At 34.3% G+C, this 20,389-nt stretch overlaps 1 protein-coding gene across 1 annotated transcript in view; it reads left to right on the top strand.

The window, feature by feature from the left end:
- The window catches only part of LOC149787952 (proton myo-inositol cotransporter-like), a 55,899-nt gene extending 36,672 nt beyond the window's left edge, over positions 1 to 19,227 (top strand). Inside the window, exons 6-9 of the mRNA XM_089974216.1 lie at positions 3,346 to 3,475; positions 5,587 to 5,852; positions 8,167 to 8,319; positions 17,176 to 19,227. Coding sequence (XP_089830342.1) covers positions 3,346 to 3,475; positions 5,587 to 5,852; positions 8,167 to 8,319; positions 17,176 to 17,612 — 986 coding nt within the window. The 3' untranslated portion in view covers positions 17,613 to 19,227. The remainder of the gene's footprint in view (positions 1 to 3,345; positions 3,476 to 5,586; positions 5,853 to 8,166; positions 8,320 to 17,175) is intronic.
- The last annotated feature ends 1,162 nt before the right edge of the window (positions 19,228 to 20,389 follow it).

The raw sequence follows: 20,389 nt of genomic DNA, 5'->3' as shown, positions 1-20,389 counted from the left end.
TTGCAAATATAATACGCTATTTGCAGAACCAACCCAAAGGTTTTTGGCGCATCGTGCAAACATTGACTTTGACGCCCCCACCCCACCCCCGGAAAAAATACACTTCCGTCTAGTTTGGTGCCCCTTGACATCTATCTCTTAGGCGACGGCCTCGGTTGCCTATATCTTCAGGCCGGCCCTGTCTGTTTGGGACTATACATGAGTCAATCTACGCATGTCATCGGAACCTTTATCGATGTATAGGGTTTAACGACATATATATATATATATATAATGCTGAATAAGTTTAGGTGTCCCCTCAACCTTAAAAAAAGACATACAAAATAAAGATGAAGGCAAAAAGGTAAAATCCTTCATTAACGAAGCTGAATATTTGAAACAAGCCGCATTCTCGTGGATTTGCATGCATTAAAACATATTTAATTTTATATAAAATCTAAACTTTTAATTTATCTTTAACGTTCAAGATAATGTTTTTAAGAATGATACATTTATAATTAATCTTTTTGACTTCTGATGTTAAATAATATTCCTAAACTTCCATGTTAAAACTAAGAATGATCTTTCTATGATTCTCGGATTCACACTATGATTATAACAGTATAAAGCATACAAACTTTTATATTCCTAACATATGAAAGGAGACCGTAATAAACAAAGAATTTAAAAAAATATGTACTCTATATCCTATTCCACTGAATTCTGTAATTCAGATTACACACTTCTTAATTAGAGCATTGCAAGAATATAGTTTCGTCAAGACGACGTTCATTTACAGTTTATGTCCCTTTCCTTTTTATTTTTTATGGGGAAACATTGGTATGCCGCCATGAACGTCACATAGACGGCACATGTAACAGGGTTAGATTTTTATTTGAGAAGCATAGGGTTTATAAAAACCATACCTGGGCAGCTGGAACATCGTCAAGGACGCATCCCTGCGCAAAACGAATTGCCAAAAATAATGGCATCTTACGGCATGCAGGATATTGTATCCGGTCTAATCTACATCCGCCTGCTCGCGAGACAGGGGTGGGGGCACTGCTGAGCGTAGTCAGCTACTCGTTTGTCATGGCCCTGAAGAGCGCAAGTGTAAAACAACAGCTGTCTTGCAGTAGCACGTGTAATTCCCAACATTTATAACTAGTTTTAGGCATAATCGCCACCGGCTTAAATTTGTCCTTGAATGTTGATGGTTCTTTAAGATAATTGTCATTTGCACATAAGATGCTTATATGACTAACTTGTGTTCATGATTCTAAATTGTAAATAAGAAGTTGACTTAACTTTTTAGTTAAGAACAGTCTAGACACAGACTTATTTACCATTTGAATGCAATTTCCCATTAGAATGACCTCACATCTAGGTCAAGTGAAAAAGTGTGTAAATAGAGACTTAGCAAAGAATAATTCATTCATTCCTATCTTCGGTCAGTCTCTGAAATCCATTTCTTATCAGGGTTTACAGTCTATCCAGATTAAATTCGAGAGGAATTATTTATTTACATTATTCATTGGAATTACTAATGATCATTGAAATTAGATCAACACCTTATTCTGGAACTATTGTGAACACATTCAAAAGCATTCTTGATTGCATCATTGTGGTATATCATGACATTCAAGACTACTTGCATTCATTCGGAACATTCTATTTTTTTTACTTTTGATAGGACATTTATAATTATTTCGGATATAGTTCATATTTTTTAAGCGTCTCTTGAATTTTCACATTATATCGTAGAGGGATAAACTACTTCGTGATTTTTTTTATTCAATTGTTGGTTTCATTTCTTCCAGTTACATATTTTTAGACCTAGAGTCATAAAACTGTAATGATGTTGTCTATGTTTACCGTATACAGTTTGATCTCAAATTCTCTCTCTCTCTCTCTCTCGGACAGCACACACACACACACACACACACACACACACACACACACAGAGGCACGCTTGCGCGCTCAAGCTAGTGATACGGTTTAACGATTGTGCAGTATAATATATTTCAAGATTCAAGCAAACATATCTTAAATTTCTTTCTTTCGTTTTACATTATAAAGAACTTTAAATTTCTATCTTGTACAAGAAAATATGTATTTTTGGAATGATTCATATTCCTGAAGATTTGATGTTTAACCGTTGCATGCTTTGCTATCTTTTTGTAAGATCTTTGCCTTTTATCTTGATTGGTTAAATATTCACGGTTAATTGGAGGAGCTTATATATCATAATATGTTTCGCTATTTCACCTGTATATTTTCAGATCTAACCGTATAATTCCACCATATAGTCAAAATTGTGTTTAAATGTCATTAAGGTCTCACTGGACAGTTTATCTGGTGAATTTTCATCCGACAATGACCAATTACAGAAAAATTACAATAATTTTACACTGAAGATACAAATAAAAATATACTAATGATTTTTGCAGAAAGCATACATGTGAGATTTTGACTGCAGTAATCAGGTTAATTCCTGACGCAACTGGTGGTTTTTATACTGAACTAACACTGCCACCAACCCCTAAATTTTACATTCATTTTTGACAAGAAATAGCTATTTTGAATAGTTTTCTGTGACAAGGCAGCTAAAAGAATCAGTATGTGCCTTATGCATAAATAAAGTTCACTAGTACTATAACAAATTAGCATACTTTTCATCACCCCTCAACCATCTAGATTTTTAGATATTTACCTCTGTAGCAGACACACAAAAATACGTAAGCCAAGTCGGCAGCTCATTTGCAGCGCAAGTTACGCATTTGATCTCCAGTGCTCATCTAACTGCGACAGGTAGTCACCAACAAGCCAACCTATTTCCAAGCCTAACTCAAAGTAAATCTAAACCGCATTATAGATTTAGCTTATGTGTGAAGTTATAAATGCTAGGCTTGTGATAATTAGGTTCATGCCTTCTATCTTAAAAATTAGGGGGATGTCAAAATACGAAACTATCCAGTGAGACCTAAACACTGGGCAGCCATATGCCTGTAGCGTGGCTTGGGGAGCTGCATAGCGAGTAAATATGTTCCTTGTTATGAAAAGAGCCACGGTGACCCAGTGGTTATTATGCAGGGATTATCGTTTTTGGTTGCGAGTTCAAATGTCAGTTTCCATGGTGTATTACTTCCTGTCTCTCAGCGCTAAACAGCCTCTCTTATACTGATGTGCCGTGCAACACCAATCAATCATCGTTATTTGTTTCAACTTTAACCCATGGTCGAATGAAAGCAATGCAACACAGAAAGCAGGAAAATCTTACTTTTTAACATCTACGTTTCTATAATTAGGTGGTCGTATTATAAGATGGTTTTACACGTATTACCGTTCCTTTGATCTGTATTACAGGTGTAATGATAGCCCTAGTTATACTTGCCGTTGGCTTCCAGCTTTCGTCAATCCACACCCCGTCCATCAATACCACGGCCATCTATAGCCTAGACGGCAATGCTTCCAGTGGAGACTGTGTCACATACAAGTAAGTAGATCAATATATAATTTTACCATTGCATCATCTCATGAGCAATATCACAGAGCATTTTCTTTAGATATAAGACATTCTTATGTAAGCAGCTGAGTAATCATGTTTGTCTGTCTGTCTGTACCGAGAAGCTTGCTAACAATACTGCACAAAACTATTCACTGTAGACAAGTGAAATTGTACTAGCACACTTGTGTCCGTATGCATACGACCTGATTTGATTTTTCATGTCATTGCTGCGATTTGTAAAGGTTTCAAACATTGTTTTGAACCTTTTGGTCTTTTAAGTTTCTTCGACATGAACCTTGTTTGCATGACTAAGCGAAAACAGCTTGAGATATTAAAGAAAGAAATTTGCGGAGCTGATTTGTATTCTTACATAGATGACCTGGTTAGATTTTCAGGCCATTATAATCATTTTTCGGTATCCATGTTTGAAATTTTGGGATTTAGACTTCTTTTGACCAAAACCTTGTTAGCACGATTAAGCAAAATTAATCTGATTTAGACATTTGAGGTGCGTTTATTTATGTTTATCACAGAATTGGTACACTTTATCTGTAGTGTGTTTAGTTTAATATTTTTGATATTACAAGATGTTAACATGTCAGTTTTAGTGATTGGTCCAAATAAGCCTATGAAAAGTTTTTGCGCAATATTCTCTTTACTGATTGGCTGCGATCGTGGGAAAATTTAATTACCCCGCCTACTGGAACCTTTTGGTTTTACTATTACTACTAACATTTTGGCTGCCATTTTTTTCGAATCAACTACTCAAATGAGATTTTGGAAAGATGTCACTTCTGTCTTAATTTAACTCATCTAACCCCATGGTCCCGTTATGCCATATATGGATTATCATGCGCTGAAAAATGGCGTTCAACCCCAAACAAGAATAATAACAACAACAAATAAAACAAAGAGAATTGGTCAGTTGATAGCGTGCGAGTGGAAAGGGGTATGGTTATACCTTTAAAATGAAATCCAGCAGTTTAAAATGTTAACTTATAGGAATAAATAAATTCACCTCTGTCTATTATAGTCTACTGTCCCAACTCAAATAATGGATATTTCCGATAACAATACATTACTATAAATCTATAACCAACCCTTTACATATCCAGCAATGCTAAGAAGTGAACCTGATAGTTGCTCTTTTATTATAATTGATATAAATTATACTAATAATTATTTGTAATTATATAACAGAGCAAAACATTCCAGGGACTACTTCTTTACGCGCAACAAATGTAATTATTTCTTCTTTCACTCATATTTCTATTAAAATAAAAACTATGTGATAAAGAAAATCTCAAGTGGGTAATAATTTAATACCAAAGCTGCACATTATTCAACTCGTTTCATAAATTCAATATTAAATCATTACCCATTTGCGAGCTTCTATATATTAGATTACCTGAGTTGGTTTTCATGTTAGTATATAATTTTAAATCCTTTTTACAAATTTATGAACTTTCTGGAAGTAGAACGTTGCGTCTGCACTCGGAGAATATAGGTTTTAGAAAAACATCTAGTTTTTAATTTCCATGGATACTCTAAGATCACAGAAAACAACGTTGTAAAACTCAAAATTTGTTAAATTTATGGCGCTGTTCTTGTACAGTTGTTCTCTTTTAGGGCCGTGACACGAGTCGTCTTAAGCGCTCGCTTCAACAGATTTCTGACACATCACACATCTGTGCGCGTGAATTCTACTGTCGTTTGTTTGTTCCTGAATCAGTTAAGATACATTTTTGTCGAAAACTACACTGGTAGAGAGCGCGATAAACACAGCACTGATCTTTTGGCAAAGGTGTTGAAAATCACGTAACATAAAAGCACTGCCAACGGGTGTTTTTGAAGGAAACCATTATTTATATATATATGCATATCTAAAATCACAAAAATCGTACATTACATTATGGCATTATAAACACAATTAGAATGAAGTTCCTGCATATCATATGATATAATAATTCAATCCAGTGCCATTACTGAATCAAGTAAACGAAAAGGATAATATGTAGGCTTTACAGAAAATATATTGCTCTGACTGCAAATAGAGCGTATAATAATTCTGTCTTTCATAATTAAAATATCTTTTATAGCAAATGCGAGGCATGTGTCGACAATAAGGGTTGTGGATTTTGCTATCAGGTAGGAAAGGAACTAACGACGGGAACATGCTTAAACGTGTACGAGAAGTTTCCAGAGAGATATGCCAATTTTTCATCGTCTCGTTGCAATGCCACCAATGTATATGACCTAGAGAGGAGCAAGCGAATATACCACTGGGCCGATTCATATTGCCCGTCTGACTACACGTGGATGGCTGTGCTAGGCCTGGCTCTGTTTGTACTCGGATTTGCACCGGGTAAATATTATTATATTAAATATCTGTTTTCCTGCTGGCCTTGCAATTAACTAACCATCAAAAACGCAAAACAACATACCAGATTTGACTGGGTTCTGCACGCTTTTGAAGTCATTGACTTGTGACTCTCATTAGCTTTTGCTGGGCAATGAGGGCAAAGTCTTGCCGAAGAATGCTGTACGTTAGCAGGACTGGTTTGGAAAGTAATCCTAGTACAACACAATGAGCACTCAGCTACTGACCCCTGACCCCGCGATAGTAAAAAGAGATAGTTACTCGAATATGGATAGCACAATTACGAGATTATATGCCATAATCCGTTGATATCTGGCTTGAATCAACTTCACGTTTTCATGAACGCATGAATTGTAAAAGGTTAGACTCTGAATCGTAAAAGAATATTACAACGTATAAATAATTAAAGTTACACTGAGGCATAATTGTACCAGAAGTGCAAGCTATAAGACGACGCTTCTGAGAGATTTGGTCCGATGCTAGAACATATGATAAGTCGGCAGGTTCAAGCAACACTTTCTGTTATAGTTGATACATTTAAACAAATTGTTGGGACTTTTTCGAGGAATGGATTTTTAACTGACACCGACGCTGAGTGAAAACATTCTGCTCTAATCGGAAAAATAAGCCTGAGTGACATATCTCTGGCAAAGAAACTCTTAGAGTAGTTTTTACCCTTGGAAAATTACTCTATAACAGAATGTCGGTGGCGAACGTTCTGTGGGGATCGACGGGGCAACGGGCAGGGTTGTTTTGTGTACAACTTGAAGGAAAACTTGTTCACGAACTTTTTGTTATAAATGTTTGTCCCAAACGGGAATGCCGTTGTGAATAGATTGTTTATATGGTGATGGAAAGTTCCAGTAGTAAAATCATCGATTACAAACACATGAATTAAAATTACGGCTTATAATATGTTAGATTATGCTAGTGATATAGTGACATAAGTGATTTATTGTCAGAGCAAAGAGCTCTGAATACATTTTTTACCCAAATATCCACTTTTATGATAATTATATGCATTCTCGGTATATATTGAAAACTTTATAAAAACTGAAGACGACATGTTGAAGTTAAGCCTATTTGAATTTATATTTGTTTTAAAGAGATTGTCTCCAAGGTGTCGGAACTGTTCGAGTTATCAAGCTCTTGGCGAAGCTGTCATAACTGAATCACACACACAGCAGTAGCAAGGCTCAGCAAGCATTATGTGTTTGCGACGTGGTAACCTTTAGCTGACAAGTGGACGTTCAATTATTGATTGAACTAGTATGCCTAAAACTTGCCCACCCCACAAAATATTACATTTTATACAGATATGACTGTCAGAACCACAAATCTGACAATCGGACATAAAATTCATAACTTAAATTCAAAACATGCTGAGAAGCATTCCAATCCAAATCCCCCAGTTTCCAAAAAAATTAAATTGAATTATCTTACTCTCGGCTCAGTCCTCATGCCTCAGATCAGAGGTACTATGATTAAAGCAAATGACCAATACAGTGGAACCTCTCCTGATCCAGTTATTCTTGAATAAGCACACATTTATCTGGAAATACTAAATTACTTTGAATTAAATAGAAAACTAGTTAAAACAGTAGATCATAGCAATCTCGTACGCCGTCTTTCCTTACCTTGCAAGTGAGCTTATAACTCGATCGGTAATTTTAAAAAAAAATAGTTAATAGTTTTTGGTTTATACCTTTGAAATATAATAATATGATAGTCAAATAATAGTCACAGTCTTTGGTTAATAAAATCAGGTAGGTCAACTTCCATTATGAGTATTGATGATCAAAAGCTTTAGAACACTTGCAAGAAGTCTTATATATAATTGATAACATTAATAAGTCCATTTTTCCGAAACGTCCAGTAGAATGAATTCAGATCAACACACATGATATAGAATACATGGATTATACTAGAACTTTGAAGATCGGATTGCTGGAAAATGAGGAAAGATTTTAATCTAATGGCCTAGATTTTGTATATTGCTAGCATGGCATGAACTCAGACGTGCAGCCAAATACTAAAGCATTTTCTAAATTCATATTATTAAAAAAGAATATTATGGCCCCACCCACCCACGCACCCAAAAACGTATATAAATACTACATTGAAATGACGATATTTAAAACGCCAAATTCTTCCATCTAACATAAATTGTGTTCTATTGGGAAGTGAAATTTCTATTTATTTTATTTTAACAGAGCTCACTGTGTAAAAGTGAATGCTTTAAACCAACCGAACCCGACCGGGTAATGTATTAATTAAACCGTAATTTAACATTTTATAGGTTTAGGACCAATGCCATGGACGATTAATTCCGAGATTTATCCACTTTGGGCCAGGAGCACCTGTGTATCAATAGCCACTGTGACCAACTGGGTTTTCAACTTGATTGTATCTCTGACTTTCCTGACTCTGACAGAAACCATTACCAAATATGGTGAGTATTCTTTGATTGAGAAAAAATAGGAAGCTTTTAGTGAAGCTGAAACATATGAATAATTTTCCTGTAATAAGTCTAAAACTATTTTGAAGTAAGTTTCCTTCCTTATTAAAAATAACAGAACCATTTTCCCCCAAATAATTCTTAATGCAGACAGTTTCTTCAGGCTTACTATCTCAGTTATAAATCTCATATTTAAACCGCCAAAAATGGTTCATACTGGTTCTTCTTACAAGAATTCTTGTTAGTAAATTGACGGGGGAAAAACCATGTCTTTGGTGACAATTACTGGAATTATATTACTGTAATTCAATAGAAGACTGTTGGTACAACACCACGATACAGGTCATCACATGCGCATCATCACTTTCAGCGTTCGAGTTAATCTGGATTTCTACTGAAGTTTATTCAGAACTTTTATTATTAGAACTTGTTTGTAATTCTATGAATATTTAAGAATTCATTCGCAGTACCGTAAATTATTTTTATCACTTCCACTTTGTATTTATGGAAATAAATTATTTGTTGAAGTTTTCAAAGCTTGTTGCTTTTCACTCTTCTCTGTTACTTATATTAAAACCATAGACTCGTAACAGAAAATTGGAGATTCGTCATTGGGATACGAATTTCTGTAACAATATTTCTGAAAACTTTGTTTTTGAATTTTAAATTCATATTGTTTTGGAATTTCAAGTCCCCGGTATTATTTCACATCTTAGAAATCATTAGAGAAACCAACAAGCTTTTACAATGTCATCTAAATTGGAGAGCTTTATTTCAATTCCTACCTAGCAAAATTTAGACTCCTTAAAAAAAGGATGAATTGCTCTAGCTTGCCAGAAAATATTATCTTTCTGGACAAAAGCTTCTTTAGCAAAGCAGGAAATAAAAATATTTTGGTCCAATATTTGGTAGAAAAGAATGTTTTGATTAAAAGTGCTTTTGATTTGAATAATAAGTCTAAATCTGGATCCAACTTGCCAGTTGTGGAATTGAAATTGAAACACAAGATGGAATCAGAGTTAATGAAGCTAGAGTTTCTTATGAGAAAAAAGAAAGACATTTTCAGTTACAGAAAGAAGAAAAAAACGAATGCAGTTGGGGAAAGAGGAGAGAGACAAATACAGTTACAGTTACAAAAAGAGGAAAAGGAGAGAGAAAGAGACGATATGTTAATGCAAATAAAGAAGCAACATGAAAAAGGAGAGAGAGAATAACAGAGAGAAAGTGAAAAGGTAGAAAGGGAATTTTATTTTATAAAAGAATTAGAGCTGGAAGTGAAAAATATATCCTCACTTTACTTACAAATTCAAGATTTGATGTTACCAGGAATATCATCTTAGTACCTTCTTTTTAGGAAAAAGAAGTAGATAAATATTCTCCTCGTATTAAAAAATGCAGAAAGTTTGAAATGGTTTAGTTAGCATTGGACGCTTTTATTACAATGTGCACTTTTTGGCAAAGCTAGTGACATCTACACTTCCTTGTCTGTACAGCAAAGTGCTGATTATAATATGGTTAAGGAATGCATTTTGAATGGTTATGAGCTGGCACCTGAGGCTTATCGACAAAAATCTAGGAACTATAAAAAAGAAACTGAACAAACTCATGCTGAATTTGCAAGAGAAAAATAGCAGCAATTTGATAGGTGGTGCTTAGCCAAGAACGTTGGTCAAAATAACGAAAATCCCAGACAACTCATATTAGTTGAAGAGTTCAAGAACTTCGTCCATAGTGACGTTAATACGTATCTTGATATACATAAGGACGAAACTTTGTAAAATGCTGCTGGTACAGATGATTTGTATTCCTTAACTCACAAAGTTCTTTTGTCAATAGGTCTTCTACACAGCAGTCTTCCGGTAAAAAATTATTTCAGTCTAATACGAGCAATTCCAAACCTCAAACTGGTACAACTTTTAGACATCAAGTTTCTGATAAGACTGATCAGAAGTCGTTAACTCTTCCTACGTGTTCCTATTGCAATAAAAATGGGCACGTTATTTCTGATTGCTGCAGATTGAAAATTAAGCAACTGAATCAAGAGAGACCAGTGATATTCTTTTAACTACTCATTCTCTTTTTGCTAATCAGGGTGACAAATGACAATCACTTGTCGTTAAAAAGGAAAAGATCCCGAGATTTCCTGTTTGCTTCAGAAGGCCATTAGCGAAAATGAAGCCACATAATTATTCCTTTCTTATTTTGTTAAAAATGGGGTCCTTATGAGAAAATGGAGACCACCTGAGGTACTTGCTGGTGGCAAATAGTCAGCGAACTATCAAATTGTAGTTCGAAAATCGTATATACATGAAATTCTCAGTGTGGCCCACTAAACATCTTTGGCTGGTCACTTAACGGTCAGTAAAACGATTACAAGATCTTGAACTACTTGTATTTTCCAAAAATTAAGAGTGATATTTGTAAATACTACATGACAAATGGTAGGAAAAACCATTCATAAGATACATAAGGCTGGTCTGCAACCTATTCCTTCATTCGACGAACCATTTAGCAGTTTTATTGCGACCGTTTCAATCCCTTGCCTAAGACCAAATCAGGCATCCATGATATGTGCGTCTACAAGATTCCCATAGGCAATTCCTCTGAGGAATATTAAAACTAAAACAATAGTAAAAGCCTTCATAAAGATTTCACTCAATCTGGTCTGCCCAAATGTGCCCAGTCTGATCAAAGATCAAAATGTATGTCTGGAATTTTTCAGCAAGTTATGCATGAGTTAGTGATCTAACAATAAAGTCTTCTGCCTATCACCCGGAAAACAAAGGGGCTTAAGAAAGATTTCATCAAACTCTGAAAAAATATGATTCTGTCATATTGTTTTGATGCTGGAAAAGATTGGGACGAAGGTGTTCATTTACTGTTGGTTGCAGTTAGGGAATCAGCTATGATTCTTTAGGATTCCATCTAGTTGTGCTAGATATTTTTTAGACATACTGTGTGTGGACCATTAAGTTGTTAAGAGCGACACTTCTTTCAAATGAAGATATAGAAAATATTCTTCTCGATTATGTTTCCGATTTTATGTACAAGTTGTCGAAGGCTTGTGAGGTTGCAATAACTAATCTGCACTCTACTCAGTCAAAAATGTAATTAAGGTATGACAAATATACAAGGGAAAGTGGTTTTTCGACTGGTGATAGAATTGTGGCTCTCTTGCCCATATCACAAGATCCTCTTCAGACCAAGTATTATGGTCCCTACACAGTTCAAAAGTAAGTAAATGATTTAAATTATATCAATATTCCTGGGAGACGAAAACAAAACCAACTTTGCCATATTAATATCTTGAAGGAGTATGTTGGTAGAGATAGCCAGGATAATCATGCAATTAATTTAGTTGCACCTGTCCCACATAGGATTTAAGCATTAAATGCAATCGAACTGTAGTGACCTTGGAGTAACAAATCTTTGGAATTCAGAAACTGTGAATAATATGGACCAGAAACTTTAACATCTGCATCAACAAGAAAAGAAGAATTAAAACAGTTGTTGCTTGAATATGAGCACTTGTTTCTAGATGTTCCTACAATGACAAATACAATCTACCATGACGATGAAATTGTAGATTCCACACCTGTGAAACAGCTTGCATACAGGATGAACCCTCTCAAACAGGAATGTTTGAAGAAGAAAAAGAAATTCAGTATTTGCTGGAAAATAATTTCATAGAACCGAGTAAAAGTGACTGGAGTGCACAATGTATACTTGTACGAAAACCAGAAAAACCAGACAATACCTACCGCACGTTCACAGACTATAGGAAGGTGAAAAGTGTTGATTAAAACATTAATTTCCATTGCCCCAAAACAATGACTGCATTGATACAATTCGAAATGCAAAATATGGCACCAAATTTGACCTTTTGGAAGAATTATGGCAAATTTCTCTGACGGAAAGGGCAAAGGAAATTTCTGTTTTCGTGACTACAGATTGACTTTATCAATATATAGTGAAGCCATTTTGCATGAAAGTTTGCCTTTTACTTTTCAAGTTTAATAAACAAGATTACATCTGGTCTAGATAAGTGTGATGCTTACATCGATGATGTCATCATCTGCAACGATACCTAGAAGATCATCTAGAGACAATTCGGAAATTCTTTGACAGGCTCGCTGATGCAAATTTGACAATTAATTTATCCGAAAAGTGAGTTTTGTTGTTCTTGTGTTACATTTATAGGATATATTGTGGGACAAGGACACGTTAAACCTATAGATGCTAAGGTCAAGTAATCTCTGAATTATTCCCTGTGCATATTAGTAAAAAGCAACTGATGCGAATTTCGGGTATGGCTGGATACTATCGAAATTTTCGTTCCAATTTTTCCTTAATTGCTGAACCCCTGACAAAGTTATGGTGCAAGAAAGGCAAGTGTCATTGGTCTGAAAAATGTCAGGATATTTTTGTTAAGTTAAAGACCATATCTAAGAGCGCACCAGTTCTTTCAACTCCAAATTTCAGTGAATCCTTTAAAATATCTTTTGATGCAAGTGATGTTGGGGTTGGTGCACTATTGATTCAAGAAGACAAAAACGGTGTAGATCATCAAGTGTGCAATTTTTTTTAGCGAGATGGAATGTTTAGTTTTGATATTGACATTAAAGCATTTTGAAGTTGAGCTCCTTCTCCGATTATTGTGTTTAGTGATTACAATCCCCTCAATTTCATTGGTAAGATGTAAAACAAAAATCAGAGAATATTAAGGCATAGTTCGATGTTGCAGGAATACAATATTGACATCAGGCACATTAAGGGAAAAGACAATTTAACAGCAGATGCACTTTCACGTGTCTGGTAATATTATATTGTTTCATGTATACTTTGTTTCACTCATAAGATTTCATCTTATGCAATTTTGAGTCACGTGTATATTTGACTAATAGTAAAATGAAATCTTTATTGCATAAATCTTTTTATAATAAAGGATGTGTTACACATAATTAATTTGCATTGCTTTGTTTGTCAATTGTTTTTGTTTCATTACATGCTATTGTAATATAACATTATCTGTTGGACTTAACCTTGTCCAAAATCAAGTTTATTTTCTACTTAACCTGAATTATTGATTTTGTTTATTTTTAAACAACTATTACATAGCTAAAATATTCTCTGTATGTATGGGTTTAATATCACGATCATTATTAATAGAAGTAAACATGTTTATTTTCTAGGTTATTGAAATTCCCCTACAATTTACCTGGCGTACCTGACATATTCTATGCTCTATATTATAATTTTAGTAACAGACTTTCTAATTATAACTAACATTTTATTTTGTTAAATTAAGAAGTTTCTACAGGGTTATTTTCCATTAGGTAATGGGTTTTTTTTATATAGAAAATGTTAATTGTAACCTGAGGGCAAGTTGAAGATTAAATAATCATGTTACTGAAAATGTTATTCATTCGTGCTTTAAGATCTAGCAGAATCAGTATGTATTATTGTTGTGTTCAGACGTTCATTTGGGTTAGAATTTATTTGTCCAAATTATAATTCAAATATTTTTTCTCTGGAAATACAGAGTGCTCATTAAAAAAACATTCATACACAGATACATTCCCTGGGATTTATTGTGTATTTAAACCTGGAATTATATTACTGTGTTGCAATAAAATGCTATTGGTACAATACGACAATACACGTCATCAAAGGTACATCAACGCTGTCAGCGTTTCACTTAATTTGAATTGTCAAACAAGTTTATTCAAAATGTTTATTATTAGGACTAGTGTCTGTATTTCTAGAATAATTTGGTGTTTAATTCGCAATATCGTAAGTTCCTTTTCATACTTGCATCTTTGAGTGCATTACGTGCGGCCTGTATCACGTTTCCAATTTACCGAAGAATATAGCTTGAAAAACTCATAAGGACGACCTTAGGTCTGAAGCGCAGGGTCCCTTCAAGAGCAGGGCCTGGAGCGCTCACCCCACTTGCCACCCCAAAACGCCGTTCATGAGGCCACCGGAGCGGTTAATTTTGTAACAAATAAAAATCAGAACAGTAACTGTTTCACCTAATTTATGTTCCCAATAGGATATTTTAATAACATAGGATAAATTTGTTAACAATTTATAATTTAAACAAGTTGTCATTCTTTAAATTCACCGAAAAATCGATTTTGTCTGAACCCACTTAAGCACCATATTTCATTCATAAAACCGGGGCTTGCAGAATTCATTTTGTAAGAGAAAACTATCAAAATGCATAATAAATTTTAATCGACTGAATGGAATATGGGACAAAAATACAATGCACAAGAAGAGAATATGGGACAATTTCAGCACACGGGAATATAATAAGGGGCAAATATTGCGCACGGAAATATAATATGGGACAAACAGAGCCGACAAGGGGGGCGGGTAACCTAGGATATATCCCCGGAGCCCTGGCCCGTAATGAGGACCCCCTTCCGAACAACACTTTTTAATTTTATAAAAGAAATATTTTGTTTGAACAAGAATTAGAAGAGGCCAGGTTGTTTCTTACCCCAGAGCCCGTGATCGCTCTCTACGGCCCTGAATACAGCGTACGGCAAAAAAAGATCGGACAAATTCAACGCACGAAATCTGCGAACAAATGATCTTCTTATGATGACTTGGTTGGTTTTCTTCGTTTAAGGACATTTTTCAGCACATGACAGGCTATAAATGGCGGCCAATGTATTTGGTACAGGAATAACCCAGGAAATCCCGCGACGAACCACCGACCCGCAGGACGCTACTGGCATGCTTTCTAACATACCCAAGCCCACGCGAAAAGAGGTGAGATGTGAGTGACCTGTAAAAGCAAGCGGCTTAGACCAGTCGTCCACCTTTGACTGAGTGGTGCCTTAAGAAGACTGCAGCTGTTTGATTACATATGAGATTTCTACGGTGTAATGTTGTAATAAATACAGTTTACTGTTTATTGTTCTTTGTTTCAATTACAGTAATTAGTTTCGGCATAGTGTTTGATTGGCCAGTATGTGCATACTTTAACTATTATGTTTAATAAAGTTTGACCGGACAAGTGTTCAATTTCAACTGTCTGATTACACTAATGTTTGAACCAATACCAGTTAGCACCTGTCTGGTCACACCATTCCATTTAGAAATGCTTTATCTTAATCAATTAAAAGCTGAAGTGTTTTGCCTGTTTTATCAGTCAGTAATCATAATAAAGTTATCATAATAATTGGATATTCCTGTATAACAGCAGTATTTACACATGATGACCGACTATATTTAAACCATGTTATGTCAGTAGATAAGATCATGGACAAGAAAAATGAACATTTACTTCTTTTTGACTTGGAAAGAAATCTTTGATTCTGTTTCCTAGATATTTGGCATAACGTGTTTTCCACATTTGTAACTTTGGTCGTATGATGCAAAATTTGAATAAAACTGTTACAGAAATATTTCGTCAGTATTGATACAAAAGAGATTCCTTCTCAAATTATTTTAAATAACAAGAGGTTATCGCCAAGATGATCAAATCAGTCCCTACTGTTTCTTTTATGTGCCACAATCTTTGTAATTTTTTTGAAAATGAAAAGACAGTAAATGGAATCAATATTGAAAATAAAGAGTATTAATATAATAATCTGTCTACGATATAACATTATTTTCAGATGGCATACTCTTGTACTGGAACATCATTTCAGGTTTTGGAATATTCTGCTATACGTGTACTGTTTGGTCTCAAATTAAATAGTGCCAAAAGTAAACCTGTGTTAGACAGTAGAAAGTTCATTGTTGACATATTTCATCAAAGGCTTTAACTACAGTGAGTAACATAATTTACATTATTAGGAATTAAATTATGTTAACTTGGAAGCTTAACAATGAGAGCAAATTGCAGGAAGTAAAAATTACTCGATTTGTGTGGTCGAGTAAAAGCCATACAACCACTGAAAAAACAATTGTGTTGAAATCTTTGGTGATTCATTTCCTGAACCATTCATTTATTTCTCTCTGAAATCAACCTATCAGATAATACCTAAATAAAACCAGTTTGAAAAGAAATACTGACTCATATTAAATTTCTTTGACCATGAAAGGCATAGGCCAAGTAGTTTGCGAGAGCAATTTCATCGTTTAATATCTCTAAGTCCTACTTTATTTCCAACAGTCCCAGTCAGTCTAAATAAAAAAAAAAGCATTTCACTTTTCGGTGATTTACTTCAAAAAAAAGTGTGTGCCGATTGAGTAGAATTTCAGGTCTTGTATTTTCTGTTTTAAGAGTGGAAGTTGCAGCAGAGTAATATCACTGCAACCAGCATCCAAGAAAACCGCAACCAACGTGTGTAGATTTATCGCTAGGATTACATCCAACAAAAGCGCGTCCAAAGCGTGTAGATTTATCGTTAGAATTACATCCAAGAAAAGCGCGTCCAAAGCATAAAAATGTATGGTTCAATCTTAGTGCAATGAAGTTTAATTTAGAATATATCCTCTTTGTTTATTATTCTTTACCTAAACAAAAATAATAAACTGAGGCGATAAAGTAACAAAATGGACGGTTCATCTATCTTTATTTGGCAAAATCCGGAAATCACTTGCTAACTATTGTAAAATGGCGCTGCAGTTAGTGCCACTTGTCGTCAATTTTGAGATATATCGTCAATTTGGGGTTACGTCGTCAAACACATAGACCTTTTCTTAATGCTTACATTGTAGTCATTCCGTTGCAGTGCAAGTTTTTTTCTACTTGTATTCTTAAATATGAGGGCTTCAAAAGAGAATAGTCTTGGACAAATTTAATCACCTACTCTAATTAAATTATTATTATTATTATTATTATTATCATCATCATCATTATTATTATTATTATTATTATTATTATAGGTACATTCTGGCTTTTCTGCGGGATCAGCTTACTTGGATTCATCTGGCTCTTCTTCGTGCTTCCTGAGACTAAGAACAAAACGCTGGAAGAAGTGGAGGAACTCTTTATGTCTGAAAAGTACAAAAAGTCGCAAACGCGGGACAATTTTCACGATGTAACCAAAGACACAAAAGAACAAGCTCATTCTCCAAACAATGTTGTCACAGAACCAATCAAGAAAGACCATTCTCCTTACGATGTTGTCACAGAGCCAACCAATAAAGACCATTCTCCTTACGATGTTATCACAGAACCAACCAAGAAAGACCATTCTCCTTACGATGTTGTCACAGAGCCAACCAATGAAGACCATTCTCCTTACGATGTTATCAACGAATCTCTTAAGCAAGATCATCGGCACGGTTTCATCTCAGACGCAAATGATACAAGGTTTTAATGCAAGTTGAAATTACAATGTTTTATACCATTTGGCAATGAACACACACACACACACACACACACACACACAGAGTTACTCTAGAAGAATATTTGTACTTGAGTACAAATGTGATACAAGTACCGTGATAATGGCTTGTTTCTTATTAATAATTTTAAAGTTCTGGTTCGGAAGTATATACATTATTTGGGTTGTATTTTGCTTATAATTTTCAATGCTAAGTATTTGTAGTTTATTCCAATTTTGAAATAAATTAATTCTTTCATTCTAACCCATTAAATTTGCCAATTTTTATGCAGCAGCATGCATTTTTAAGTGTAAAAAATTGGTATAATTTAGCCTAGAATCTTTTCACAAATTATTGCTTTTAGAGTACTTAAAATAAAGCAAGTTTCTGATTACTCGATGCATACGTCCAAAAGAAATAATTTCAGTTTTCACTGTTAATCAATACCAACTGTCATTCATTCTTTACTGTTTCAGTACAAAACATGATTTATCACTTTTTGTAATCTGGCAAAGCTCTGTATTATTGATCTGTAAGAAGAGGTCTATCAGTAAACAGAAACGAGACGTTATTATATGTGTATTCTTGCATATTCATTTGAAACAAATTTCTAGTGTGTGAATGATAATGTTTATCTCCCCTTTTTCTGTGAAAAAATGCATTCCATTGCTAGCAAGATGTCGTTCATCTTTGTCATTGGCAGCGGTATCACCTCGCCGAATGCCTTAAAACCTTTGCGGAGGATCAGGCCTCAGGGAAAAGGCGAACCCGAACATTCACTGGTACCTTTGAATATATAGTATGAACTGAAAAACAAACTATACAATTTATATTTAAAAAAATCTGCTTACAAAAATTGCAGTTTTCACAAGGATCATTTTATAATATTCTGGCTTGCTACAAATCAACTTTGTTTCACATATTTCGCAAACTTCATGGAAAGACCACGTCTGCGAAGTAAAAATATCTGTAGTGATGAGTACAAAAATGGAAGCTGTTGGATAAGCATGGAGTGCACATCCGAGAATAAATGCCGGCAATTTTAATTTTTGTTTACCTAGGGAACCCAGCGAAATTTAGCAAAAATGTAAAATATTATTTCTATAGCATTTCACAATTTGCATTGTACTCTGTCAATTTTGTTCAAGTGGAAACGATTGTTTACTATCAAAAACATACTGTTCATTGTCTTCAGGAGACTATTACAGAGAATGCACTGGTCTCACGTCTTATTTCAGTTCAAAGATAGATTGGATATGGTTTATTCAAAGATAGATTGGATATGGTTTATTTTCTTACAAGCAATATTGTGCTAGCTAGTTGTTGCTACATATTGTTTTTTGTTTATTCTGTCATTAATAATTTTATTATTTTCATCAGGACAGTACACAAATCGAGGAAGAAAACAATGTTATCTCCTTTGAAGAAACATGATAAAATTATTAGTGTCAAATCAGTTTTATACTAATCAGTTCTTTTATTAATTTTATCATTGGTGACAGGGAATATTAGTGCATACAAGTTTTATAATTTTGTATACAATGTTAGCATATATACTATGAAGTCATTGTCACTGTATATAAATCAATAAATTCTAGTTAAAAAATTTGTTTCTGATGTTATATTGACAATGCAGTTCATTTTCTTATTCAGTATGCTTCGTCTGTCACTCTGTTCATTAAAAGAACCCACCGGTTTCGTTCATGTTTATGAGTCTTTAAGGAATATTTGTAGGACAATAGAATATCCTCTTAAGTATATTTGGCTTTTGGCATCCAGGGTGTTTGGGGGGGGGGGGGGTATTTCTTTTTTTTGGGGGGGGGGATTTTATATTTTGTGGCTGTTTTTTATTTTCTCCGTTGAAGAGTACATCCTTTGCTGGACCGTTTTTCATGCTTAGATACAAAGGTATTATGCAATAACTGTTCTATCTACCAATCACACATACAGTAAATAAAATAGAGTAGCTTACATATACAGAATATGTTATCTCCTACGGTGTAAAACAATCTGATTAACTTCAGCATTCTTCGCTGAATGTGAACTACTGAGCATGCGCATAAGTGCATCTAGTGAGCTGAGGTGTTTCGTTGATTTTCACTGTGAAAATACACCCGACAACAGAAGCGGTATGGGTAGAAACAATTCTAATTTTTTGGTAGAAATAGAGACAAACACTTTTATTTCCCTTATCAAAATAGAATATCAAAGGAAACTTTAAATATTATTTTAGTTTGATAAATAAATAGTTCAAGGAAGTACCATAGATAAAATTTGCATTGTTATATTGCACGGGACTACTGTATTGATATATTTATTAGAGGTCTACAAATAATTAATAAAATTACGAATTCGAGTTCCATTGTTATGGGTTGCGCAGTTCATATATACTCTTAGAATTTAAAAGTATTGAAACAATTTTCATTATATACACATCAGTGTACACAGAAATATCTGTCGAGAAATAAAGATGACTAAAAGCTTTGAAGGCAAAAAACTTTAAAGCCGGCTTATCCCAATCAGTTTTTGAGCGCGTGTTTCTGAGACACCAAACAAAAGGGGATAGAGATTATCTAGACTGTGAATCTAATATGTTTCTTTTGAAGGAAATTTAATTTCCGAATTCACAATATCAGTTGCCTTAAATGAAAGATCTTGGAAATTATGGAAGCTGTCATTGAAGTGTGTGAAGACAGGAGATTACAACGATGGATCAATAAAAAGTTATTTATGTAAATTCTATATTTATTCATGACTTTAGATACTTGCT

Source organism: Sinohyriopsis cumingii, chromosome 11, assembly GCF_028554795.1.
Source record: "Sinohyriopsis cumingii isolate HCF-2022 chromosome 11, ASM2855479v2, whole genome shotgun sequence".
Lineage (NCBI taxonomy): Eukaryota > Metazoa > Mollusca > Bivalvia > Unionida > Unionidae > Sinohyriopsis > Sinohyriopsis cumingii.
This window is presented reverse-complemented; position numbering and strand designations above follow the sequence as displayed.